Source organism: Mandrillus leucophaeus, unplaced genomic scaffold (genome assembly GCF_000951045.1).
Source record: "Mandrillus leucophaeus isolate KB7577 unplaced genomic scaffold, Mleu.le_1.0 Scaffold202, whole genome shotgun sequence".
In the NCBI taxonomy this organism is placed as follows: Eukaryota; Metazoa; Chordata; class Mammalia; order Primates; family Cercopithecidae; genus Mandrillus; species Mandrillus leucophaeus.
The window spans coordinates 2,745,049-2,772,475 of record NW_012102055.1 but is presented as its reverse complement, the minus strand read 5'-3'; the positions used below and the strand labels follow the sequence as shown (position 1 = coordinate 2,772,475).

Below are 27,427 nucleotides of genomic sequence, written 5' to 3'. Positions count from 1 at the left end.
CTTGGGAGCCACCACACTTCGCTTAACTCTCAAGGCGCGAACAACCTCTCGCGACCCGTACTTTCATCCGTCCCGCGCTTTGGTTTCGAATTAGATAGGCACAGCCTAAGGCAAAGTAGGCCCAGAATGCCTCGCGGCGCTCACGCCCCACCCGCGGCTCTCTTCGGCCTCCGCCGACGCGCCACCAGCTAGAGGCAGGGAGTACTTCCTCCCAGCTGAAGGGCCGGCGTCTCCGAAGCGCGGGAGCCTCTAAATCGCGCCCTTCTGCTCTCACGAGATCTGGTGACGTCAGCGCTCGCCGCCATCTTGGACTCGGGCTGAGTAATAAATTCCCCCGGCACCGAAACACGGTCTTTCTCTGGACGCATCTTGCTGGGAGAGTGTCCGTGGCTTTGCGTCCGCGTCGCGGCCCTGCGGTCGGCGGCCTCCTCGTGGAGCGTAGCAAGGGTAGGCTCCGCGTGGCGTCTTTGCCCGGCTCCAAGATGGACGGCAGCGGGAACTGGGGGAGCACGTGGCGCCCTGCTCGCCTGCTCCCGGGGCAGCTGGGATGGTGGCGGAGTCCGGAGGCCTCCTGCTGCCGTCGGGCAGGGAGGCCGGCGGAGGCGGGGCCGTGGCCGCCCCCGAGAGGCGCCCAGGCGGCGGCGGCCCAGCCTCTTCTTTCCTCGCACAGTCAGGCGGCCCTTGCTCGAGTCCCGCGTCGCCATGGCCGCGGTTCCCGAGTTGCTGCAGCAGCAGGAGGAGGACCGCAGCAAGGTGAGGTCCTCCCCACCTCAGGCTCCTGGCCGGGCGGCCCTGCGAGCTCCTGGGTCGCTATATTCTTTGCTTTGCGCGTCCGTAGGCCCTGGCTGCTCGTGGCCATCCCTAGCGCGGGAAGCACCCGTGAGGCCCGGGCAGCCCCTGTTCCTCGTCTTCTCTGAAGACTGCCCTGGGGAATCCCTGTGGGTCCCCCGGATTCTCTCAGGATAGAACCGGAGACGCGGGACCTTAGCCCCGGCTCAGGCGCCCGTGCCGAGTGGACTTGGAGAGAGGATCTTTGGAGACCCCGGAATGTTCATTTTAAAACTTCCCTCGGCTTCGTGGTGACCTGTAGGTGAACGTGAAATTGACTTAACATGAGACAGACCAGTTTGGTTTGTTGCCCCCAAAATGCTCCCCCCTTTTCTCCCCCCGCCTTTTTTTTGGTGGGGGGAGCCCAAACAACTTGGGAAATTCCATCAGGTGTCCGAACATGCTTCCTACAACTTCAGAAACGCAAAATGCGTTGTTGTGGGGAGTTGTGTAATTTTTAGTAGGTGCTCAAATACTTGCTGAACTTGGTGTCTATTTTTAAGTCTTGTCCATTAATGTAAACTGTTCCTAGGTCACGTGTATCTTGAGGTCTAAAAGATTATTAATGCAATAAATTGAGATTGCAATAGCCAATTAAAGATTCAGAGATGAGCCTCCACTGTTTCATTGGTTCTTTAAATTTGCCTCGTTAGCTTTGCGATGCATGGTTTGTGAGCAACCTTTCGTGCAGTATCGTCGACATAAGTTTTTCTGACCGATGAAAAATAACCTCTAAAAATACAAGGCTCTCTAAAGTGTAACTTGGAGCCGTCTTAACTTACACATCTCTTGAGAAATTAAAGGCACCTCCATAGAGAAACGTGTTCATCTAGTAAGTAGATACCGTAGTTTCAAAGCGGCTGGATTGTTCCAAGAAGGGTATCATTGTTGAGTTAATTATTGAAATAGAGCTTTGTATACAGGAGGTTGTTTAAGAGTGTTTTCTTTGAAAGTTCTTTTTTACTAAAACAAGGTAGAAACTTGAGACCACGATTCTTTGTAAAACATTATAAAGGTACTTTTCTCCATAAAGGGTAGATACTGGATGGGGGTTTTGGTAGCATTTTGTTTTTTTTCTTTCTTTCTGGTACATTATTTTAGCTGTCTTGATTCAGAGTCAGCTAGGTAAAAGGATTCAATTGCTTCACCCCACTCTGATAGTACAGTATATTGCACCTGGTTTTTTAAATGACTTTTCCATCACCCTGATCCTCCATCAAAATTGGAGAATAGTTATGAAGTCCATTTCCTGCCTGTTTTAGAGGCTCCAGAAACTGTTGGTATCTGTAGTGAAGAGGGTTATATGGCATTATTTTCCTTTTTACATTACAGGAATAAAGAGACAATAAAACTAAATAATTACCCTGACGCGTGGCTTTATTTTTGTTTTCTGATCTCTGCTGATGCTGATACCCTGCAGTGGTCTGGCCTAGATGGTATTACGGTGTTATCATTAACTGAAAGGGAGTTTGGGGCAAGTATGAAATAATGGGAAACCAAGTCCTGGGCAACTTCTTGCCATAATACAATTTCAGTAGTCAACTGAAATGTTTTGTGTGTTACTTAAAATGTTTTAAAATGCCCCCCTGATAATTTACTTTGGTTTGGAATTCCCCTGAGGATGGAGTTAAGACCAACTAAGGTAGGGGGACATACTTGATTCTTCAGGATTTTGAATTCTAGCCCAATACCCATTTTGACTAGTTCAGCAAAACTGAAAGGGAATATTGTGTCAAGTCGCGTCTGGTAGCCAGACACTGGCATTTTGTTACATTCTTTAGCTGAGGGTGTTTGGTTTGCCTTCCTCAGAAATAGTTCAGGGGAAGAGATGCATGGTTGATTTGGTTCCTAACTGGACCTCTACTAATGAGAAAGATTGTTTTTTGATTTTTTTCCCCCTTTTGAGACGGAGTCTCCCTCAGGCGCAGTGGCGCGATCTCAGCTCACTGCAACCTCTGCCTTCTGGGTTCAAGCGATTCTCCTGCCTCAGCCTCTCAAGTAGCTGGGATTACAGTCCGCGCACCACCATGCCTGGCTAATTTTTGTATTTTTGTGGAGACCGGGTTTCACCGTATTGACCAGGCTGGTATTTGAACTCAACCTTCCCAGCCTAGTGCTATATTTGACTAGGGGGTTCTCCTTCCTTGACAGTAACAACTTGGCCTTAACTTACTTACTGCTTTGTTACAGGGACTTTGGTGAATATCTGTCCTCTTAGCTAGTCAAGAGTGTTTGTAGACTAAGTACTGCTGCTCTGGTTTCATGTTTAACTGGTATGGAAACTGCTCTAGGGGTATTTTTGTTCTCCATTAGCTAGGATGGAGTGCAGTTCGTTAGTATAGGAACAATCCTGAACTTTGACCAATACCACAGCAAGTCCAAACTTACCAAATTTTGTGGACTGAAGCTTTATGCTACCCTTGCAACTATTTTCTAAGTTGAGGAAGTATGACATATCAAGCTGCCCACGCCTTAGTTCTAGTTCAGTAACTTGTACTCGGTGTCTTAAGATCCCCATTTGTGAATACTCTAAAAGGTCGTTATCTTCTCACATTATTTTGGCCATAGGTAGAAATGGCCAAAAGGCTTTTTTCGAGACAGGGTCTGGCTGTCACCCAGGCGGGAGTGCAGTGGCACGATCATAGCTCCCTGCAGCCTCGACCTGGGGAGCTCAGGTGATCGCCCCCACCTCAGCCTCCTGAGTAGCTGGGGCTACAGGCATGCACCACCATGCCTGCCTAGGTTTTGTTTTTGTTTTTTTTTTTTTTGCTAGAGACGGAGTTTCACCATCCAGTTCAACATGCTGGGATTACAGGCATGAGCCGTTGTGCCTGGCCAAGGCTTTAAGTTTGTAGAATTGTTTCTGAGCTGTAAACTCGCAATCGTTGAGACCTAGTGATCATCTAAACTAGAGGTTTAGTTTAAAATTCAGTTTCTCAGTCTGGGGAGCAGTGTTGACATTTTGGCCTGATCACTTTTGTTGAGGAGTGCCCTCTGTTGTAGGATGTTAAGCAACGTTCTTGGCCACTGCTAGGACTCCTCCCCTCCCATGGTGATAGTAAGAAGTCAAAATTGCCTGCTTGAGAATCACTGGTTTAAACGGACTTCCTTCTAAAATGATGTGATATGAGTGGGGTCAGGTTGTGTTACAGAAGCTGGTCTTTGTGTGCTTGTTGCGAATTTTTCAGGTTTTCTATTAATCTTGCCTAAGGAAGTAACATGCCATGTAAAAATTAGCATTGTTGGATATCTTTGTGAGAATTAAGCTTTTCCACTAATATTGAGGAACTGTATCAAAAGGTGGTGAAAGATGGTTTTCTTCAGCAGGTTCTGGGTACTTGAGGATTACAAAGGGAGGGCTTCATGTTTGTGAGTGCCAGCTTTGGACACTGGAAACCTACCTGAGTTTCTTGTGCTACAGAGGGGAACTTGGTTTAAAATCCTGCTGTTTTCAACATTTTGCTGTCTTTATTATCAGGGTCTTGTTGCTTGAGCAAATTAGGTGAGAACGGTTCTATAGGGTAGTACCCTGAATGTCTCAAATAGCCCGTGGTCAAACAAGTGTGTAGTGAAGTTAAATAGTATTTAAAGAAACAGACTAATTTTAATGACCCAACAGTGAGAAAACTATTTCAGAGCTTTGTAAGTTCTGTCTTGTCTTACTGAAATTGTAAAGGAAGATGGCCATAGGATAGCTCTCATCTCATATGAATGTGGTAAATTTGATTTTTTAAAGTATAAATTAAGTTTCTCTGCATGATCTAACTTTCCAAAAAGTGGCTTCTTCATCCTTAATACCTATTTTCTGATTGGCCATTGAGGTACTCTGACAAGGTCTAAAAGAGATTCACACCTTCGCATGCTGCCTAAAGGCAAACCATAGTCCCTAAGGAGGAGTGTGTAAATTGCAGTTTGAGGGGCAGCCAAGACTTCAGTTTAGAAATGGAGGTCCTTGGCTTGACTCTTCCCCTTTTTACATTTTGGCATAACTTTTTTAGGAACTCCTATATGGTCTGGAGAGAAAAGTATAATTTTCTGCCTGAAAAGCTCAGTTTTTGAAGGGCACACTCCTCAGCATTCTAGTCATGGTAAATGGTGAGGAATACAAATCCAGATGGCTCCCCTCACAGGGTTTTCACTTTTTCTTTCAAGAGCACCGCAAAGCCAGGACATTGTGCTGTTAGATACTTGGTAGCTGGCGGGTGATACAGTGTTGGACTTCTTCCCCCAGCCTTCCTGTAGCTTTCATGAATTTTATTTTGAATTCTTGTTTTTATTTTGTTTAGAATTCTTTTTTTCAAGACAGTCTTGCCGTGTTGTCCAAGCTGGTCTCGAACTCCTGGGCTCAGGCCAGCCTCCCGCACTCAGTCTCCTGAATGGGCCCCTGGCTTGAGTATTGGAATATTTACATCTGAATGCTTTGGGAAATTTGCTGTACCTCAAACTCAGAGTGAAAGAAATGTCCAACCAAAAAGCAGGCAGCCTGCTCTCCATGCTGCCATTTATGTCTCAAACTGAGATGACCAAGTTTAAGTTCAAACTAGCAGCTCTACCACTGTTGCTGAAACATCTTTCTTGGTAAAGGTAAATTCTGAAACCTATTTCCTATTCATCTTGGTTTGATCATGAAGTGAGACCCATGGAAGGCAGTGAACGTCCTTCAACACCCTCATCCACATGAGTAATACGGACCATCTTAACCTTTGTCGAAGAGGGCTTGTTCCAGCCTTGGCGACAGAGTGAGAGCCTGCTACAAAAAAAAAGGGGGCTTGCTGACTTGATATGCCAGTGAACTTTTGGGAGGGAGCCTTGATGGGATTCTGTAGTAGGGAATGCCTTTAGCTCTGAATAAAGGAAATTGGCATTTCTGTTTTTTACATTTTGAGACAGGGTCTCAGGATCTCAGCCTGCTCCCAGGCTGGAGTTCAGTGGTCTGATCATAGTTCACTGCAGACTCAAAATCCTGAGCTCGAGTGATCTTCCAACCTCAACCTCCCAGAGTGTTGGGAGTACAGGCATAGGCCACCGAGCCTAGCTGATTTTTTTTTTTTTTTTTTTTTTTAAGGCCTTGTCTGAAACTCCTGGCCGCAGGCGATCCTCCTGCCTCAGCCTCCCAAAGTGCTGGGATTGCAGACAAGAACCTCTCTGCCTGGCTGGGTTTCTGTTATTCATTTGTTGGACCTGCTTTCTTGGTAGCAGTGGTGTATTGATTCCCACTAGGATTTCTCTGCCAGGAGATCCTTACAGATCATGTAGTTCAACCCTTTTGCTTTGTGAATTCATTTGAAAGTATTATGATTTCGGTACATAATAATTAATGGATTTCTTGACATGCATTAGATATTTAAGGCAGTAATTTAACTCTGGTTCCACGTTGATTCCATTAGTGCATGGGCTTGCAGCCTTGTGAAATGATGATTCAGTTTATCCATTCGCTGAGTGCGCTGCACTGACCTCCTTCCAAGCCTCAGTTCCTGTTCTAGGAACTTGAGGCTATGTAGCCTGCAAATGCCCTGCAGTCTGCAGTGTTCTACTGTGAACTGCTTGTGTGTTGGCAGGCTACTGGTAAGAATGGTTGGTGTCAGCAGGGATGGGGCCCTCTGGGACCCATCTCACAAAGATGAGTGGTGAAAATCTGATCACTTGCTGCAGCCTTTCAGTTTTTTATTAAGCTGATGCCTGAGTAGCTTTAATAGCTGTTAGCTATGTTAGTAGACTGAGATCTTCTGTTAGAAGTCCTTAGTTCTGTTTCCCTTGGGGACTAAGAAATTATATTGCAGGCGTGAATTACAGGAAGGTGAGAACTAATGGCTAGGGAATGAGAGCCAATACCTGTAAAAGCAGAGTTGGGCCAGGTGCGGTGGCTCATGTCTGTGATCCCAGCACTTTGGGAGGCTGAGGTGGGCAGATCATGAGGTCAGGAGTTAGAGATTAGCCTGACCAACATGGTGGAACCCCTTCTCTACTAAAAATACAAAAATTAGCCGGGTGTGGTGGCGTGCACCTGTAATCCCAGCTACTCAGGAGGCTGAAGCAGGAGTATCTAGGATAATTGAACCCGGGAGGCGGAGGTTGCGGTGAGCTGAGCTTGTGCCACTGCCCTCCAGCCTGGGTGACAGTGAGGCTCCGTCTCAAAAAAAAAAAAAAAAAAAGGCAGAGTTGATGTATTGCTTATAGTTAGTTGAACCAGTTTTTCACACACCAGTGCCATAATCTGCAGCTGAGATTGAACACAGTTAAGTAGGTATTAGTTATCTTCAGGATGGAAGAGAACAGTAACAATTCAGAGCACCAATGGGAACATTGTTTCCTGAGAGTTCAAACAGTAACAAAGTAACATATGTTTCCTAAATATGTATCATGTAAATCTTTAACGTTTGTGGACAGTAATACAAACCTAGAGTGTGACAGAACATCTTAGAATTTTATGTCTTTACTTATGAATATTGGACTAGGCAAGGTGTGGATACCTTTCCAGCTGAAAATCTGATCAAGGAGGCAGACTTCTTGGCTCCATGCTAAGAATCGTGGGTGATTTGTCATATTGGCCCTCTTTCTGGCAAAATCTTAGTTTTCTTAGGCAGTGGAATGAGGCATAACAAAACAAAATCCCTGGAGGCTAGGAGCAGTTTGAAAGAAGACACTGTAGCATGTGCTGCTTAAGTACATATCTCCTGCTTTTGGAATGGAAACTAGGAAGTTATTTAAATAGATACATCTGTTTTTTATCCTATCTGTAGTAATTAATGTGGGATATTCAAATAGGAAAATACGGGCTAGCACTGCATATTGTATACATGTCTTACATTGTATGCAAATGACTATTAGATTTAGATGACTAATTAGATTTAAATGACGGTTCAGCTAGCTCCAATCTTAACAGATCAGAGATTGTGGAGTTTAACTTCTTTGGACTGTGTCTTTTTCATTTTGGCGCTGTGTCTGCAGTCACCATAACCACTTAGAAAAATCTGTATTTTTTTCTGTTCTCCTCGTGTGTTCTGAGTTTTAGAATCTTCCCTTTTGTGGTGTTCAGTCATCCAGGTGCCCTTTGCCCTTTGTGAGCCATTAAACCTTTTGAAGAGGCAGCTTTGCTGGGATCATTGTCTTGTGCCACAGTGAGTCGTAAGTGAAATTTGGGCCAAAAGTGAGTTTATGAAGATTGGTGGGCAGGAGCTCAAGAGCTGCAGGGTTGTCCTGTAGCCCGTGTCTGATGTGCCCCAGCTGGGAAGCTGATGAATAGGTGAGGAAATGCACAGGGATTCCGTAACTGCTTTGGCTCTCGTACCAAAAGCATTGCGATTTCTTAAAACAGTTGAAAATGTGCTTTCCAAATGAAGCTGTGCTTGTTTACCTCTTGTTTACCATGAAGGCTGATTATAATCTGTATTGTAAGGATTGAGCTGGTAGGGGGAAGTACATCATGAACTGAAACTTTACCTAAAACTTTGAATACATGAGCCAGTAGTTTCAAGAGAAATCTACAAAAGTCAGGTTTTTTAAAATTTTTAAAAAGTTCTGAAATAGAGATGAGGTCTCAATATATTGCTCAGGCTGGGTTGTTGAGATTTTTGTTTTTTGTTTTGTTTTGTTTTGGAGACTCGCTCTGTTGCCCAGGCTGAAGTGCAGTGTTGCGATCTTGGCTCACTGCAACCTCCGCCTCCCGGGTTCAAGCAGTTCTCCTGCCTCAGCCTCCTGAGTAGCTGGAATTACAGGCACATGCTACCATGCCAGACTAATTTTTTTTTTTTTAAGACGGAGTTTCACTCTCATCGCCCAGGCTGGAGTGCAGTGGCGTGATCTCGGCTCACTGCAACCTCTGCCTCCTGGGTTCAAGCGATTCTCCTACCTCAGATGTTACAGTGCTTACAGTGGCAGTTTACAACAGTTGACAAAGCAGGCTTCAGAACCAAGTCCCGCCTTGGGCATGCCAGACCTTTACCATGCAAAGTTGGCCCTGTTGGCCAACACTGAGTCTCTGTCTTAGGCCACACCTGAGTAGCTGGGATTGCAGGTGTGCGCCATCACGCCCAGCTAATTGTTGTATTTTTGGTAGAGACGGAGTTTCACCATGTTGGCCAATATGTTCTCGATCTCCTAACCTTGTGATCCACCTGCCTCTGTCTCCCAAAGTGCTGGGATTACAGGCATGAGCCACTGTGCCTGGCCAATTTTTGTGTTTTTAGTAGAGACGGGGTTTCACCATGTTGGGCAGGCTGGTCTCGATGTCCTGACCTCAGGTGATCTGCCTACCTTGGCCTCCCAAAGTGCTGGGATTATAGGCGTGAGCCACCACACCCAGCCAGAAGTCAGTTTTAAAACTTTTAAATTATTTGAGAGTAGGTATATTTTCAGTTTGATTCTTACAAGTGACCTAAGGAATCTGGAAAAGAGGTAAAACTTTGCATGGTTTTACCCAAGGCGGGACTTGGTTCTGAAGCCTGCTTTGTCAACTGTTGTAAACTGCCACTGTAAGCATTGTAACATCTGTGGCCTAAGGCAGAGACTCAGTGTTGGCTAGCAGGGCTAAGGAGTACTCTGAGCCCTTCAAGCTAAGGGAGATGGAGGCAGAGGCAAGTGAGAGGGGAAGAGTGGAGCCTGGTCATTATTTAGCAAGTTCTGTAGCACTGTGGAGTGGGTTTATTGACTAAGCAGAAGAAGGAATGCTGAACTTTTAGTTACACTTGATGCTTCCTGAGTGAGGGTACAAATGCTGACTTAGAAGCTCTAGTCATTTCATTACTTTCTACCCATGTTTGTCTCATCTGGAGGGTTATATGCTGTAGTATGAGACAGTTTGTTTAACTTGTGCCTGAGGGACATTGAGTTGGTGATGGCGTGGATGCTGAGGGATTTTGCCAGTATTCTCTTTTAGACAGTTCTTTTAGGTCCAAATACAGAATTGCAGTATTTGCTTATTTGGTGGTTAGAACTATCATGTCAAGTGATTGGATTTTACCTTGAATCCCTTCCTAGGGTGAAATGTCTGGGCAAAAAATGGCTGCTAGTGAAGCTCGGATGTTTGATATGCTGTGGTTGCAGTCACTCATACCTAGTAGTTTTCTTCTTTTTGTCCTCATCACATTCTGAAACAAAAAATGTTTCTATACTAACCAGGAAGGAAGACAGATATAGTCGGGGGTATTACCTCTACATGGGAAAAGGAACGAAAACAGAAGATAATTATTCAGAGGAATGAAAAGCAGCTAAAGCAGCTGGTAGCATCCATTATAGCTTTAACTGTGGTGCTTGAATGAGCTGCATTTACTTGATTACATCCCCCTTGGGTCCTCCTATTTGAGTTCCAAGGGTATCCCATATGGAGTTCACAGGCTCAGTGAGTTTGCTGGGCTTGTGAGCAAAAATGAAACTGTCAGCATATTCATTTGAGTGGTGCTAGAAGTCAGGGTTTGTGACTTCTTTAGGAAATGGAATCTTAGGAAATGTGGCAGTTTTAGAGCTCTGGGAAATGCACCTTAGACCTGTCCTGTGAGATGCCCTATGTCTCCTCCAGAGACCATGGCTACTTCTTACGCCTGGCTCTGTGAATTCCTGTTCTTGGGCCTGCCTGACCTTGACAGATAAGCCTAAGATCAGTAGAGTTGTTGGTATTCCTCTGCACATCTCAGTTAATGGTTTGAGGTATTGTTTTTAAAGGCTGTATTTGCCCAGTGTTAACTCAGCAGAAGGAAGGAAATTCTTATCAGAAAATATGCCAGAGCTGGAGTCACAGTTATGATCAAATGAAGTCTCTGACCTTGAAGCTTTATCTTTGTTTGCAGAGATCTCACAAATGGACATGTGAAAATTAAGCCAGACAAGCAGATTTCATAGGAATTATCAATAATTCATTTGGAAGAAAAAGTACTTAGGTTGAGATGTGAGGACTCAAAAGTATCTGTTTTGATGTTACTAATAGTTGCTGTTAAAAATCAACTTCTGGTGACTACTTGAGCTTAATTTCTGGGAGGAAAGCCATTGTGATATCTCCCTCTGGCTTTCAGAATTATAAATATACAGTGCTTAAGGAAAAGGGAAGTACTTGAAACTTTTAAGTAATCCATGTGCTTTTAGTGAATGTATTTAGTCTTTTTGTAACTGATTGACTAGATTTTCAGGTTTTAGAGGTTAAGTACATAGTTTTTAGTCTTGAACTTTTTAGTTTGAAGAAAGGGACCCAAAGGGAAATTTGGAGTGAAATATCTCATCTTCTTAATTCTAATCTTCAGTTGGCATTCCCTGCTTTGGGTAATCCAGTGTTATGACAACTTTAGCACTTTTTACAGTAAAAGGAATGGGGCAATGAGAGGCTTACTCTGTGAGTTCCTCGTGCCTTGTGTGTCAGGCTTTCAGATTGGCCACCACCTTGTCTGCTTTAATTTACCTTTATTTAAGTTACTTTTCCCTAATAGCCCAGTTCCTATCAGTGCTGCCACTGTTCTCTCTCTCTCTCTCTCTCTCTCTCTCTCTCTCTCTCTCTCTTTTTGACTGGCAGAAATGGAGTTACGTAGTTTTTTCCTCTGAATTTCCAGCTCACAAAATCAGTTGAGTATTCAGAGCGGTGCTCACACTTGTTGCTCATGTGTAACCACAGTGGGATTGTACTATTTAAGTAAGGCCTTGGTTGGTTTTTCTAATTCACCCCTCCTGTCTAGATTCCTTGGCTATTTGAAACAGTCCCAGGTTTACTCTGAACTCTCCAACCAGGATCCTATTCCTCATGGCTGTTCTCTGTGCCATCTCCCTAGGTTTTCCTGTCAGATGTTTGTGTGGCCTGGTTAATGCCTCTTTGAATGTTCATTGTACTTTGGCATTTATGTAAGAATTCAAGATTTTGTTCTGTTTTAGTACTGTACAGGCCTTAGTGTACAGTCAGGTATTTGGCCAAATGTATTTCTCATGTAGGCATAAAAATATGTAATGTACATGACATTATTGTAGCAGTTGTTTTGTTTACATTACAGGGATACTTTGGATATACCAATGCATTTGAAGAAGGGGTTTCCCCTCAGTTTCGAATAAACTTAGAAATGTCTCAATTGACATTTCTAAATGATCTGCGTATAAACTGCTTTTTAGTAACTACTCATTTTTGGAGTAATTTTTTAGGGCCAAATGGGTTTGAAACTAATATGCAAAAAATGTATTTCAGCTGAGATCTGTATCTGTGGACCTGAATGTTGATCCCTCGCTTCAGATTGACATACCTGATGCACTCAGTGAGAGAGATAAAGTCAAATTTACAGTGCACACAAAGGTAAGTAACAAACAGTGGCAATACATGTAGTGCTAGGTTGCAGCCTCGTTATTCACAGTGGATGTGAGAAGAGATTCCCTGAGCTTGAAACAGTTGCTATTCATAGGGTAGCACTATTAAGTGAGAACTTCCCTAATCTCACAGTAAGCATCAGGTGAGTGCCATTTTGGCAGCAGCATTCTGCTCTGGCAGAGCCCTGGGCTGTGGGTTCTTTTTTTGTTTTGTTTTGACAGTCTCACTGTGTTGCCCAGGCTAGAATGAAGTGGCGCCATCTTGGCTACTATAACCCCCAACTCCCGGGTTCAAGCAATTCTCGTGCCTCAGCTTCCCAAAGTGCTGGGATTGAAGGCTTGAGCCAGAGCCACCACACCCCGGGGCCCCACCTTCGTTTTTAATTTGCATCCAAGGGAAGTTTCTCTCTGTAGCTTGCTGTTTTTTCAGCATTTACTAAATTGGGAAGGACCTTTCCCATGTGGTTTTTTCTTAACGCTTGGGCGGCTTGAATAGCACACTTCAGTTATTCCGGAGGCAGTGTAAAAAGACTGGTGACATAATTCTCTGCCTGAGCTTACCAGATCAAAGGAGGTAAAATCAGCATTCACTGGAGTGAAAAGGAAGGAAGCCAGGGACAATTTTTAGAACCATAGTAAGTAACAGCTAAGAGGTTTTTTTAAAATTTATTTTTCTTTTTTGTTATAAGTTGGGGGTGGGGAGTATATTCAGACTTACAAAAGTAGAATTTGGGGCTGGGTTGGGTGGCTCACACCTGTAATCCTAGCACTTCGGGAGGCCAAGACAGGCAGATCTGTTGAGCCTGGGCAACATGGCAAAAACCTCTCTCTTCCAAAAATATAAAAATTAGCTGGATGTGGTAGCGCACACCTGTAGTTCCAGCTACTCAGGAGGCTGAGGTGGTGGGAGGATGGCTTGAAAGCCTGGAAGGCAGAGGTTGCAGTGAGCCAAGAAGCCAAGATCATTCCACTGCACTCCAGCCTGGGTGACAGCCAGACCCTGTTCCAAAAATGTATATATACAAAAAAAAGTACACAGAAACAAAAAAATAGAATTAGGGTTGTGGCTTACTTCTTGGAACTGAACTTCTACCAGTAGATTATCTGATTGGATATTCATTACAAGCTTCAGAAAGGTGGAGTTTGGGGAGAAATCCTTAGAGTTCAGGTTGAAGCTTAGCTGGGACTTTCATGATCGGAGATCATGTGTTACTGCTTGGTTCTTTACTGGATCATACTATGATGTATTATGCAGAATTTTCCTGCCATGTAGCCCAGAAAACCCAAATCACTTATCTAAAAGTCGTGGTTACCAGTTAATTTCTTTCTTTCTTTACAGACCACATTGCCCACGTTTCAGAGCCCAGAGTTTTCTGTCACAAGGCAACATGAAGACTTTGTGTGGCTACATGACACTCTTATTGAAACAGCAGACTATGCTGGGCTTATTGTGAGTCTTTTAGAAAATCAAATAAGCTAGTTCTTTCTGCCTTGCTATGCATTTAGTTTAAAAGAGACTTATATCCACTTTTTGTAATGGATTGTGAAAAGTTAGATTTCATCTACCTATGGGAGTATTTGCTAACTGTCAAGTGGAAAATATGTGAAGGAAATAGTGTTAGAGCTTTGAGGTGGTGCATCCAGGCTTACATTATTTACATTGTAAAGGGGTGTGAACAGTGTAATGACTTTAGTCTTACCTACCTTTTTCTCTGGTATGTTTTTTTCCAGGGTCAGTAGAATTGATTTCTAGGAAACATTAGTATTGGTAATAGTTTGTGATAAAATTTCTCGAAAGTTGCTGAAGGAGGCCATACCTGTAATCCTAGCACTTTGGGAGGCTGAGGTGGGTGGGTCACCTGAGCTCAGGATTTTAAGACGTGCCTGGGCAACATAATGAGACACTGTCTCTACTAAAAGTACAAAAAATTTGCTGTGCGTGGTGGCACATACTTGTTGTCCCAGCTACTGGAGAAGCTGAGGCATGAGAATCGCTTGAACTTGGGAGGCAGAGGTTGCAGTGAGCCGAGGCCATGCCACGTCACTCCAGCCTGTGTGACAGAGCGAGATCCTCTTGTCTCCCAGAAACACAAAAAGTGCTCAAAGAGGCAGTTTTCAGCCCTTGATTGTTAATTCTTGGCTGCAGGAACAGACTTAAATTGATTTTAAAGGAGATTTCCATGCATTTTGTCCTGCCAGGCAGACTGAAGAATCTGTCCAAATGATGATTTCTTAATAAACAAAATTAGTATCGAAGCTTATATTTAGGTATGTTCTGTTCATTCAAAATTAGAGTCCTTGATTATCCTTTGGGATTAGGAAAAAAATTCTTTTGGAATACTGGAGACTGTATAATCTTGATGGCTAATCGTTGGTGTTTGGCATTCGTTGTACTAGTTTTAGGCCAACATTGAAGCAGTATAGACACTGTTGTGCTCTGAACAATTGTCTGTAATGGATAAACTGAACAAATGATTGCCATCAAAGTGAATACTCAACTCTCAGGAAGACACCTCATTTTAAGTGGCCAGAAGAAATAAGGAAGGTTAAGAAAAAACAGGAGTTGACTTTTAAATAGCCCCACAGGAGTGGAGTGGTTGTCTCCTGTGGACCAGCAAGAGTAGAATGAGGCACCAACTAGAAAACATCGCTGCTGGGACAAGAGGCTCATGAGTTCCTGCCTCTGCTGCAGATTCCACCTGCTCCTACGAAGCCCGACTTTGATGGTCCTCGAGAGAAGATGCAGAAACTGGGAGAAGGTGAAGGGTCTATGACCAAAGAAGAATTTGCCAAGATGAAACAAGAACTGGAAGCGTAAGTGGATTTTCCTGGTGGGCTCTGTCTTTTGAGAAGTAGAAAAGTGGTGCTGTATACAAAAATAAGTAGAAGAACCTGACTTAATTTTGTTTTAAGTGCAGCTGTTGATTAGGTCACTAGCGTCATTTTCTAAAACTAGTAATACATCTTGCATAGTGTGGGGCAGGGTCTTTGTACTTCACACATTGATTCTTTGGAGGCCATTGACACTGATACCTGATAGACTAGTTGTTTTTTCCCATATGTAGAGCATACTTATTAGGGATGCTGGTCTGGCACAGTGAGGAAATAAACTTTTGTGCCTTTATAAATTGCTCATAATGTACAAAACTTTTCTTTCAGAAGGTTGATTACTAGATGTTTAGAAGAAACTAGATTGTAATGAATGCTGTTACATGAAAAAAAAAAAATTTTTTTTTTTTTTTTTTGAGACAGGTTCTTGCTGTCTTGCCCAGGCTGGAGTGCAATGGTGCTATCTCACTGCAACCTCCACCTCACAGGCTTCAGTGATCCTCCCACATCAGTCCCCTGAGTAACTGGGACCATGGTTACTGGGACTACTGGCACATGCCACCACACTCAGCTAACTTTTAAAATTTTTTTAGAGATGGGGTTTCGTCATGTTGCCCAGGCTGATCTCAAACTCCTGAGCTCAAGTGATTGGCTCGCCTTTGCCTCGCATAGTGCTGAGATTATAGTGAGCTGTCCCCAGGCCAGACCAAATAATGAGTGCTGTTTACAGAGCAGCATTCTCAGTAACCATCACATTGATTTGAAAGAGGAAGTCCAGGTCTATAGGCAGCAAGTATATTTTAATCTGATTGTCATTTATTTTTTTCAAACAAAAATAGATTTTTGGAAAGTTTCTTGTGAATCCGTCCTTGACTTCCTCATCTTAGCTGAAAAGTACTCATTCCTCCACTCTTCCACCATCAGCTCCGAGTCCCCCAAGCCCCTGTGTCATCTAGGGCAGCACTCAAACCTCCAGGCACTGAAAGCATTTAGCAGACACTTGAGTGGCTTTGGGACCAGCTCTGGGGAATGAGGCACTGAACACAACAGACCCAAGTTTCTACCATTAGGAATTTTAAGGTGACCCTTAATGTCTAGGTTGAGATAAAGCTGCTTTGTAATTTTTGTTAACTTTCAGCTTCATTAGACTCATGCCGTGTACTCAGGCTGCAGAGTTATAGGGTTTTCATTGCTTTAAAGAAACAAATGTTCTGTGGCTGCTAGCTGACAGTAATTGCATGTAGATTTGGGAGCTCATGGACTTGATCCATCAAATCCAGTGACAACATTGCTTTCCTCCATAGGCTTATTCCACAGATTCAAAAATGGCAATTGCCTTATCTAACTAGACACCAGGTTATACTGAAACACTGTGTGGTCCAGTTGCAGTGTTTTATGTGGTGGCATGAGCAGAGCCATAGATTTAACCAGGAGTGGTATTGGTCAGGTAGTTGAGCTGTGTCAACTGAATGCTGTGTGTGCATTTCTTTTCAGTGAGTATCTCGCTGTTTTTAAGAAGACTGTCTCCTCCCATGAAGTCTTTCTTCAGCGGCTTTCTTCTCACGCTGTTCTCAGTAAAGATCGCAACTTTCATGTTTTCCTGGAATATGATCAGGATGTAAGACATTTTTATTCCGTTTTGATAATCCACTTCAAATGTTTATACTTTCAAAATGTTCTTGATAGTTTCTAAAAAATTGACTGCTTTAGAGTTTTGAATTTCTTACACAATGGAAACCTTTTTAGATGCTGCTTTTCCTTCATTGTGTAAGTCATTTTTTGTAAAACTCTGCTTAAAGAAAATTTTGACTTCTTTCCACTTCCAAAACCTAGATTTCTTTTTAAGAAATTAACAGTCCCAAACATCCCTTAATTTCTTAACAATCCCAAAGTTAACTAAGTTCATTTTAAGGGAATTAAAATTTGTGTAATTTATTTTCTTCCCAGCTACCCTTTTTATTGAATTATGACTTTTATGCTATTTTTCTTTTTAACATGTTTTGGTTTTTGCTACTTAATATGTATAGAAGACAACAGTAATTTTCCCAAGGATTTCAGAGCCAGTAAGACTTGGCTTCTAGTCAGTCTTTCAAAATCTCTTATGCCTTTTAGAATGAGATGACCTACCTATGTTTAGGTTTAGCCATTAGGTGTTTTTAAAGCTTGGAGGTTAAGGCAGAATTAAAGATACTTTGTGCATTTGCCTGTAGTAATAAAGAGGATTACTTAAAATGTTATTCAGAACTTCTTTAAGAGAACCTAGAAAAATACATACCATATAAACTGTTCTTTGGAATTTTCTTCCTTTAGCTAAGTGTGAGGCGGAAAAATACTAAAGAGATGTTTGGTGGCTTCTTCAAAAGTGTGGTGAAAAGTGCTGATGAAGTCCTTTTTACTGGAGTTAAGGTTAGTGACCTTTGGCTGTTGGAGAAAATTTTTGACTTCATTGGGAGTAGATGACCTTTTATTTCTTTGAAAGAGATACTTGTGAAGCAGATGGTTAACTTTTAAGAAATGTAAGTTTTCTTCAGATTTTGGTAATTTTCATCTACTTATTCAATTTTCACTTATTTCCCAAAGCACCTTGTTCTCTCCAAGAAGCAACTTGAACCTTTCCACACTTGGCTTCATTTTCTCCTTTTCTGTAAGGAGGGAGATTACTCAGTTAATTTCTGAAATAATATACAAGATCAGTATTTTATACAAGATCAGTATTTTATCCCATTCTCAGAACTACACTGTCCAGTTTGGTCACCAACTACAGGTGATGGAGAAGCACTTGACATGTAACCTAGCTAGCACAACTAAGGAACCAAACTTCAGATTTTATTTACATATTGTATTTCAAGGCGTTAGCACAAAGATAAGAATACAAAAATTTCCAAACATTTCCATTACCCTTATAGGTGTGATTTACTTTCTTCTCGGCCTTCTCATTCCTTTGTAACTGAGTAACCCTTACAGTTACTATCTGGTGTCTGCCTCTGCCATTCCAGGGAGCCCAGAATACAGGTGCTCAGTAGAGAGGGCATCATCAGAAATTAGGAAACTCGGACTTAGTCCAGTTTAAGGTGTATGGGACAGTCCTGTATCCACGCATTATGGGATATTTGGCATTGTCATCCTTGGCCAGTGCCTGCCAGATACCTGGATTTCCTCCCAGTCTGAAACCAATCGAGAAAAAAAACCCTCATTCACACACAGATAGGTATGCAAGGCTAAGTGGCTATGTTCCACCTGGTAGAACCATTGTACTAGTGTAAAATAGCTGGGTCTTAGGATGCCAGTTTTACTGGGGATTGTTAAGTGATTCTTCTGTAGACATTTTCTGCCAGCCCTTGGTTTTTGCCAGCCTTGGTTAAGAAATTGTATTGTAAATTTGTAATTCCCTGATCTGTAGAGGTTAAACTTTACTCATGTTTATTTGCCATGTTCTAAGCAATGTATTTTTATATTGATAAATATAAAAGGCTACAGGGATAGTATATTTTCACGTTCATAAAATGTCTGGTTCTTTTTTTCTTCCTTCTAGGAGGTAGATGACTTCTTTGAGCAAGAGAAGAACTTCCTTATTAACTATTACAATAGGATCAAAGATTCTTGTGTGAAAGCTGACAAAATGACCAGATCTCATAAAAGTAAATATCATTTACCGCTAGTCACTTACAGCTTTGCTGATGAGCCTGGCTGTGTTTGGATAAAAAGACTTGTCCTTGTTTCTGCAGATGTTGCCGATGACTATATCCACACTGCAGCCTGCTTACATAGCCTGGCTTTAGAAGAGCCCACAGTCATCAAAAAGTAAGTTTTTTTGGAAAAGCATTTCCCCAAACCCAATTGATGAGTGCTGAGTGGTAAAATTAAAAGCATAAGTGAGTAATGACTATATGGTCCTGCTGTGGAGTTAAAAGCTCAGTAAGACAAGTGTCCAGCACTCATCTTATATGTTCTCTGGACATAAGACACTTACAAGACAATTTTAGGGGACTTGGGCTCTTCTGTATGTGAACAAATACAGTAAATGTTGTCAAAGCAATAGTTTCTGTCACACTTAAAAAGCCTGTTTTCTTTAGTTTTGGCATTTGTGAGAGTTTATCTTGAATCTTCCCCTGGCAATTGGTGCTTGCCATTTTGCCTGGTAATGCCCTAGACCTTCTTTTTTTTTTGGCCTGTGATGCAGCCCCAGGCGATCCGGAGAACATGTGCCTCTGCCCTGGACTTTGAAGAGATTTGGTTATGGTGATCATGAGAATAATTTAATGACCCCAGTCTGACACACAGCTGTTTTGATGTACAGTTTTCTGAAATTATCTTCATTCATTGAATTAAAAACCCTTCCATTTTCACTCTGCACTTACATATGTGTTTCAGTTTCTCCATCCTGAGCGTTTCTGGTGTAAGACAATATTTTACTTAACATCCAGGCTTGGCAAAACAGGTGATATTACTTCTGACTTGAAATTGAAAGGCTAATGGCAGAACCATGATGAATTAAATAGCATATTTACTGTTTCGCGATGCCCATAGCAGAGCTCGTTAGAACCTGACCTTGGTTAACACAGCATTGGCATTTAATAAGAATATTTGGGCACATGGCAGGATGACCAAAGGGTCACCAAGAGGCTGAGTGTGGTGTTGTACATGTGTGTAGTTTTGTGACCATCTTCTCTACTATTTGGGGTCAGTTGAAGTGAGAGCACTTTCAAATTAATGCTAAAGTGCCACAGGCTCAGACTGCTGAGTTGACCCATTCCTGTCTTGCACGCTGGTAAGATCATGTTTATAGATGATTTAAGACCTTACACCAAAATTACATGTACATTTTCAGGTACCTGTTGAAGGTTGCTGAGCTATTTGAAAAGCTTAGGGTAAGGATTTTTGTGTTGGTCTTCATAACATATATTTTGTAATCTGTAGCTTTCTGCCTCGATGGTGACCTTTCCTTTTCTATATAGAAAGTAGAGGGTCGAGTGTCATCAGATGAAGATTTGAAGCTAACAGAGCTCCTCCGATACTACATGCTCAACATCGAAGCTGCTAAGGTAGGAAGAGAGTTGCTCAGCTTCTCGGAGCAATGCAGGACCAGAGAAGTCTGTTTAAAAAGTTTCTTTACACAAAGGGGCAGAATGGGAGTTTATCAGACTTGTTTTTATGAATGACATGCCTCTCTGGCCTTGTATCCATAAAGCTTGTGTATCTGACAGCACTGTGGGGGTTGTGTGCAGTAGACAGGTAATAGTTTGGGGGATGATAGGTCATTGATATGGGACATAACGTGCAGAAAGGGCTATTGCTGGGGCAGAGAAGATTTGGGAGTTTTTATTGAATTGCAAGTATCCCTGCAGCCTTTGAGCCATAAGGCTTTATATACATATGGGCAAATTGGTAAGCAGAATAACCTTTGGGAATGAAACATGCATTGTCTGCATTGCCATGAACAAATATGTTTTAATTTTATGTGAAATGTATTAAATCAGGCAAAATAAAATTAGATAGGATTCTGTGCCCTCTGAGGCTGAAATGTCATCAGAAAGTAAGAGTAAAAATTTATTTTTCCCCCATCATGTAGTTTTATTTTAGTTAATTTGCCCTTTGGCATGTTTTCTGAATCTTGGAGTTTTTAAAAACATACTTTTTTAGTAGCTTATTTTCTTCTTTCATGGAATTTGATCTCACTTAAGATTATTTGAGTATATACAAAAATAGGCCTAGTAGTTTCACCCATCAGTTATTTCACCTAGTTTTAAATGTATAATCTATACATCATAATTGCAGATTTCAGATACTGAAGTAACTTCTACTTTGTTGTAAGATTGCAAAGAACTTTTATGTCTGACTAAGTGGATCTCCAAGGTAGATTACCAGAAGCAGGATTTGCAGGGCAGGGTTAACTTAATTGCCCAGTTTTATTTTGGCAGCTCTCAACTTCACTTACCCAGCAGTGACAGTATATGTGTTCTGATGCACAATATTTAATTTTTGAAGTTAACTTTGTTTACTGAATTAACTGAAAAAAAAAAGTTCTTCTGTTTTCACTCTTGAGTAATCACTTGATTCATATAAGGGATTCTTAAAAAAAGCTCTCAACAAAGCTATCAGCGTTGCATATCGCTACCGAAGCTGGAGATTTAAAAATACTCTGGGAGAGGGAAGATGTAGAGGTAGATTATTGCCACTTAACATCTCAGGTGGTACATTGGCACTTGGGCTATTTTTTAGACTGGTTTAGATATTTAGTATGTATACCTGTTAATTTTTTTCCCAGGATCTCTTATACAGACGCACCAAAGCCCTCATTGACTATGAAAACTCAAACAAAGCTCTGGATAAAGCCCGGTTAAAGAGCAAAGACGTCAAGTTGGCTGAGGCACACCAGCAGGAGTGCTGCCAGAAATTTGAACAACTTTCCGAATCTGCAAAAGAAGGTTGAGCAGGGACATTCTTCTTTCTGTACTCTAGTTTGAAAATAATTTCAAACTTAGAAAAGTTGCACAAATAGTGCAAAAAACACCTATCTATCCTTCACCCAGTGTCAGCACTTCACCCCATCTGCCTTATCACTTGCACATGCACAGTCACCCTCATGGCTTTGTGTACTTACAAACGTTACACACCTGATTTTTCTCTACCAATGGAGATTAAGTTGCATACATCATGCTGCTTTTAGCCCTAAAAACATTGTTGTTTGTGTCCTAAGACTGAAGACATTCTCTTGTATGGTTACAGTATGGTTATTTGCTGTGATAAATTTAACTTTGGGACTACAATCTGCTGTCTATTCATGTTTGTCTTGATGTCCTCTACAAGATCCAGTCTAGGATTGCATCTGGTTATCTTAGCTATTAGTCTCCTTTACTCTGGAATAGTTCTTAGTTTTTAATGATATCAGTCTTTTTAGAGAATCTCTTTACAATTCCTGTATTTCTGACTTTTGGTTGGTGTCCTCATGTTTTAGATCTGGTTATGGGTTCCTGGCAGAATAGAAGTAATATGCCCTTCTTGGGGTGTCACTTCTGATTGAACATTGTGTTTCTCCTTCATTTGTGGTGGTAATTTTGATTACTCAGATAGTATCCAAATCCAATTTCTCCACTGTGTAGTTACTGTTTTAACCCCCATCAATCTGTGGTGAGGCAATTTAAGACCATGCAAATATCTTGGTCTTCATCAAACTTCCGCCCTAGATTTAGCATGTATTAATGATTCTTACCTAAAGCAGCTGTTACTCTGATGGTTGGAGAAAGATGATTTCCCTCATCTCCAGCTCTAACTTTCCTACCCAAGTTGGCACTTGTCATTCTACTACAAAAAGCCTTCCCTTTTCTCAGAGATTGCCTTTATCTTCTTTATTAGAGTCATGAATTCCCAGTTTTTAAAATGGTTTGGGATTCATTATTACCAAGTTATTTTTGATGCTTGTCCAGACTTTGCCAATAGGATCACCTTTAAGCTGGCATGTGGTTGTAACACCCTAACCCCTCTTTTAGAGCAATAGGCTATGCTAATCTTACTCTCTACTCCAGCCTTGAAACTGGCCATTTCTTCAGGGAGCCAGGGTTCTTTTTCTTTGAGAACAGTTACCAGCATCTGAGTATGCTCATTGTTTTGGGGTATCTCTGCTTCTGTGCCCTTGAGTGGACTGAGCTAGGAAATGTATGTGTGCGTGCACTTGCATGCTGTTGCACACACATACAGGTTGCAGGGATCACAGGTCCGGTCCATGTCCACGTCCACTGGGTTCTTTCTTGCCTTATCCATTTCAGTCCTCAGAGCGCAGAGGACTTTTACCATTTCCATTGAACATGAGTGTAATATGTAGTCCTTGCCTTGCCTAAGAGGATTTAGTGGATCTTCTCTGGGTTCTCAGGAGCCATGGAACATGTCAGAGCACATGTTGGAATGGATTACCCAGAATGTGAGTAGTTGTAGTCGGGCACTATTGGACTCAGCCCCCACCCCCTGAACTCATGTTTCCATGAAAAATTCATATCTTAACTTAGCTTTCTCCTAACTTGGTTTCGCAGTGGTTGGGTAATCTAGACGTAGGGAAATGATCTGTTCATCAACATACCTGAAGCTACCTGGGGGAAACCTAAACTTGATAGAGTTCTAATCATTTGTCTTTTTGTCTATTCAGGGTTATAATACAATACCTTAACTGTAAGCCACAGAGCTTCCTGGCAAATGTCACGTAGATAGGCTCTGAGGCTGTCCTGGTTTCTTCCAAAGTAACCTTCGTGCTACCCTTTTCCTGAAACAATTACAGCTTTTTTTTTTTTTTTTTTTAAACTAAAATTTTCAAGGAAACATACACACTTCAGAACTACTGAGTTGAAATCTTATAGGCAAGTTCCATGGCTCTGGCAATTTTAGAGGAGATTAAAGAAAAAACACAAAACTTTAAAAAATGATGCCAATTCAGGTCTACCTTTACTGCCTAAAGTTTTCGCCCACATTGATTATATCCTATATTCAAAATGCAAAATAGGTACATAGAATGCTGAGATTGGTGGGTCTTAACCTGTGTTTGCCTCTGGTACAAGTGCTTTCTGAGACTTGTAGCTGAGCTGACTAGAGTTGAGTCAGTGGGTAAGGGCTGGTTTCACAGCAGGTGAGTAGTTAGCATATGGAGCCCTGGTAGTATGTGTAGGTCCAGAGGAAGGCAGGGAGCTTATTTTCACCCAGGATATCCAAGGGACTGATAAACATCACCTTGTTGTGCAAGCACTATAGACTTAACATATCACTATGAAATTTGTGACTTTTTAAGCTCGGATGTGGCTGCCTGTATTGTAGTTCTTTCGCACAACACTAGAGACAGGAGGAGGGTGAGTCTGCTCTGAACACTTGAGCACCAGCAGAAGGTTGAGTGATGGTCAAAGTTTTACTCAAGCAAAACTGCAAGACAGAACTTAATGTCAAAATTTAATGAAGGTAGTAGGGCGAGACACGCATATTCTTGGTTTGTTCCAATTTCCAATAGGTCATTAAGCTGAATTCTGATGGCAATAGGAGTAAATGAAAAGGAAGCATGCCCTAAAGATCATCAAGTAAACCTGTCTTGAATACGAGTAGCAGTTTTTACTGTTTCGGATTTTAAAATGTTTTAAGTTTTATTTTTAATCGACAAGTCATCGTATTGCATTTATGGAATACATTGTGATCCTTTGATACAGGTATATAGTGTGAAATTATTAGATCAAGCTAATTGACATCTCATTTTTTCAGTGGTAATACATTTGAAATTTACTGTTTCAATATACATTATTGACTCTAGTCACCCTGTTGTGCAATATATCTCAAAATTTATTCCTTGAGTTTATTAGCTGCAGCCTTCTACCCATTCTCTTGCTCCCACCTTCCCCAGAACCCCACCCTCATCCTCTGATAACCATCATTCTATTCTCTACTTCTAGGGGGTTCAACTTAAGATTTTACCGATAAGTGAGATCATGTAATGTGTTTGTCTTTCTGTGCCTGGCTTATTGTATTTGGCATAATGTCCTCTAAGATCCATCCATGTTGTCCCATATGACAGAATTTTGTTCTTTTTAAAGGCCTAATAGTATTATGTGTCTCTACTACTTTGTCTTCATCTGCTGATGGACACTTCTCAATTGATTTTGTATTTTGGCTATTGTAAATAATGCTGCAGTGAACATGGAAGTACAGATACCCCATTGAGATACTTATTTCAATTCCTTTTGTTACGTTCCCAGAAATGGGTTTGCTGGATCATATGGTAATTCTATTTTTAGTTTTTTGAGGAACCTCCACCATTTTCCATGGTAGCTGTACTAATTTACATCCCCCGCAACAGTGTAGAAGAGTTCCCCTTTCTCTGCATTGTTGCCAACACTGATCTTTCATCTATTTGAGAAAATCCGTTCTAGCAGGTGTGAGGTAATCTCATTGTGGTTTTAATTTGCATTTCCCTAATGGTTAGTGATGCTGAACATTGTTTGCACAAACCTGGTGTGTCTTTTGAGAAGGTTTTCACAAGCCATTGGTGAAGTATGTGGCTCACCAGCACCCATACTCTAGCCCTGTTCCCAGTCACTGGTACCTAGAGGGTGAGAGTGAGGCTGCTCATCACATGTTCTCCAAGTCGCCAGCTGCTGTCCTCCAACTCACCATGCTTGGTGATGCGGTGATGTTTTCCACTTAAAGACAGTGATAGCTGTATCACCACCGTTAATAGAAGATGTCTAGTGTGTCCTGGTCATAGAGACAATACAAATGTGAGAAAATAATGCTGGTGCATGAAAGCTTTGGAGACCATTTGTAAGAATGCCATTTGGTAGTTAAAGTGAACATGAAAATTATTTAGTTTTTGTTGGGTTTCATAAGCATTTTTTCTTCCTGTAGAACTGATAAATTTCAAACGGAAGAGAGTGGCAGCATTTAGAAAGAATCTAATTGAAATGTCTGAACTGGAAATAAAACATGCCAGGGTAAGTATTTTCTACAAATGAAGCCAACATCTTTTATGGTTTTTTCCCAAGTTATTTCCCAGTTTACTAACCCATTGTCATCAGGCAATTGGGGTGGCCTTGTGGTATTAATCCTCTGTAGTACTTAGTTGATGGGAGCCACTCATTGTTTATTTGTAGTCTTGTTTATAATGTCACCCATGACTAATTTTTAGCACCTTTTTTTTTTTCTATTAATAGAGATGGCGTTTCACCATTTTGGCCAGGCTGGACTTCTGACCTCAGGCGATCCACCTGCCTTGGCCTCCCAAAGTGCTGGGATTACTGGTGTGAGCTACAGCTACCAGCCCTAATTTCTAGCACAATTTATTCAATCTTTCCAAGGCCCTCGCCTTCATAGAACAACGCACTGATAGTGTCTAGGAAGTTATAGTAAATAGGATCACATTTAGGAGCAAGTAGGTGAGGGCAGAGGTGCTGGGCGAACATCAGCTCTTTCGCTGGTAGCCTTACCCACTGAGGGAGAGGAGCTCTCCTACATGAAATTGGGATGAGTAGTACGTTGCAGTTCACCTGGGATTTCTTGAAGAGAAGGGCCAGCTTGCTCTGGCTGACTTTAAATCTCCTGTGAAAAGCTATGTTGGTGGACTTGAGTCATTACAAGTCATTACAAGCATATGGCAAGTTTTAATAATTCATTGGTCTGCCTTGACTTTTTTCCCCACAGAACAATGTCTCCCTTTTGCAGAGCTGTATTGACTTGTTCAAGAATAACTGATATGCCTTCACTCAGAAGAAAAGAAATGAATGTGAAAGAAAGCCAAGCATCACTTGCACTTAAATCATTACCACGGAAAATTTATTAGCTTCAAGTTTAAAATTATGTGAATAAATATTTTGATTTCTACAAATCTTAACATTTAACCATGTTGGTTTAAAAACATTATTGCTCGCTACTTGGACAAACTAATTTTTCCTTGTGCATTTAATACCTCTGGGCAGAATCTAAATACTGGGTTCTCCTGTAGTTCGTCTTTAGTTACTGAGAAAGGGTGTAGGAGACATTTGCCTTCTGGAAACAAGTAGAAGCAATCGCCGGGCCTATGTCCCTACAAACCCATGATTGTCAGGGAGGTGCCAGTTGCAGCAGGTGATTCAGCTGCTCGAGGCAGGTAACAGACCTTCCATTCCTCGCTGAAGGTGGGGTTTGTGTTTTTGTTTTGCCCCGTCACTCCACTGGTAGTCATCTGGTATTGACTACAGCAAGAAACATAACAGCAAGAAAATCTCATTTATCTTTACATACTCTTTGCACCTTTTTTTAGTTGAGATACAAATATTTGAGGGGAGAGAAATATCTACGGGTATATATGGAAACATAATGTGGTCTACTTTGTAAGATGGCCAGATCTACATTAGGAAGAGGATGAGCTCCCTCCCTAGTGGCCATTGGGGGGTGAGGGGGGTATGGTGTATGTCTTTGGGCATTTGTTTTTTTATAAAGCATATAATAAAATAATCGTGCTACTAACATACAGCCTGTTTTTGTGGAAACCAAAGCCAGGGTGTATCCCGGGAATGCAGGTGGTGCTAGGCTTTGGCTGTGGTTACAAGGGTTTCAGGGTCTGCCCAGAGTCCTGGGGTCGGGGCAGGGGGGTGGGGTGGTGTCAGGGGAAATTTGTCCTAGTCTTAACATTTTTAAATACTCCAGGCCTTTTTTAGATGGTCTCTAAATCTGGGTTTGTCTGTCTGCTCCTGACCTGATGGAGGTTTGCATTTTGACCAGGGGCTTTACCATAGGGCAGTCGTCCCCAACCTCAGGTCCATGGCTTGTTAGGAAGAGGTGAGCTAGCATTGCTGCCTGAGCTTCGCCTCCTGTCAGATTAGCAGCAGCATTAGATTCTCATAGGAGTGCGAACCAGTATTGTGAACTGGGCATGCAACAGATCTAGGTTATACGCTCATTAGGAGAATCAAATGCCTGATCTGATGTGGAATGGTTTCATCTGGAAGCCATCCCTTTTTTCCACACCCCACCTTGTCCATGGAAAAATTGTCTTCCACGAAAC

The 27,427-nt window shown here is 41.9% G+C and overlaps 2 protein-coding genes across 4 annotated transcripts in view; one reads left to right on the top strand and one right to left on the bottom strand.

The window, feature by feature from the left end:
• The window catches only part of MGME1 (mitochondrial genome maintenance exonuclease 1), a 29,451-nt gene extending 29,195 nt beyond the window's left edge, over positions 1-256 (bottom strand). The window contains exon 1 of the mRNA XM_011979485.1: positions 1-256. The gene's annotated coding sequence lies outside the window, so the exon portion shown is untranslated.
• Positions 156-26,889, top strand: SNX5 (sorting nexin 5). Of its 3 annotated transcripts, none has more exons than XM_011979487.1 (14): positions 162-447; positions 671-753; positions 11,981-12,085; positions 13,436-13,546; positions 14,789-14,910; positions 16,420-16,543; positions 17,236-17,331; positions 18,458-18,563; positions 18,651-18,726; positions 19,754-19,793; positions 19,881-19,967; positions 21,191-21,350; positions 25,294-25,379; positions 26,086-26,889. In XM_011979487.1, the coding sequence occupies exons 2-14, from the start codon at positions 703-705 to the stop codon at positions 26,134-26,136; spliced, it is 1,215 nt and encodes a 404-aa protein (XP_011834877.1). In that variant the 5' UTR covers positions 162-447; positions 671-702; the 3' UTR covers positions 26,137-26,889. The 3 variants fall into 3 exon arrangements, with proteins under 3 accessions (XP_011834879.1, XP_011834877.1, XP_011834878.1); XM_011979488.1 differs by having other exon boundaries at positions 359-596; positions 636-753; XM_011979489.1 differs by lacking the exon at positions 671-753 and having other exon boundaries at positions 156-447.
• Positions 26,890-27,427: the final 538 nt, after the last annotated feature.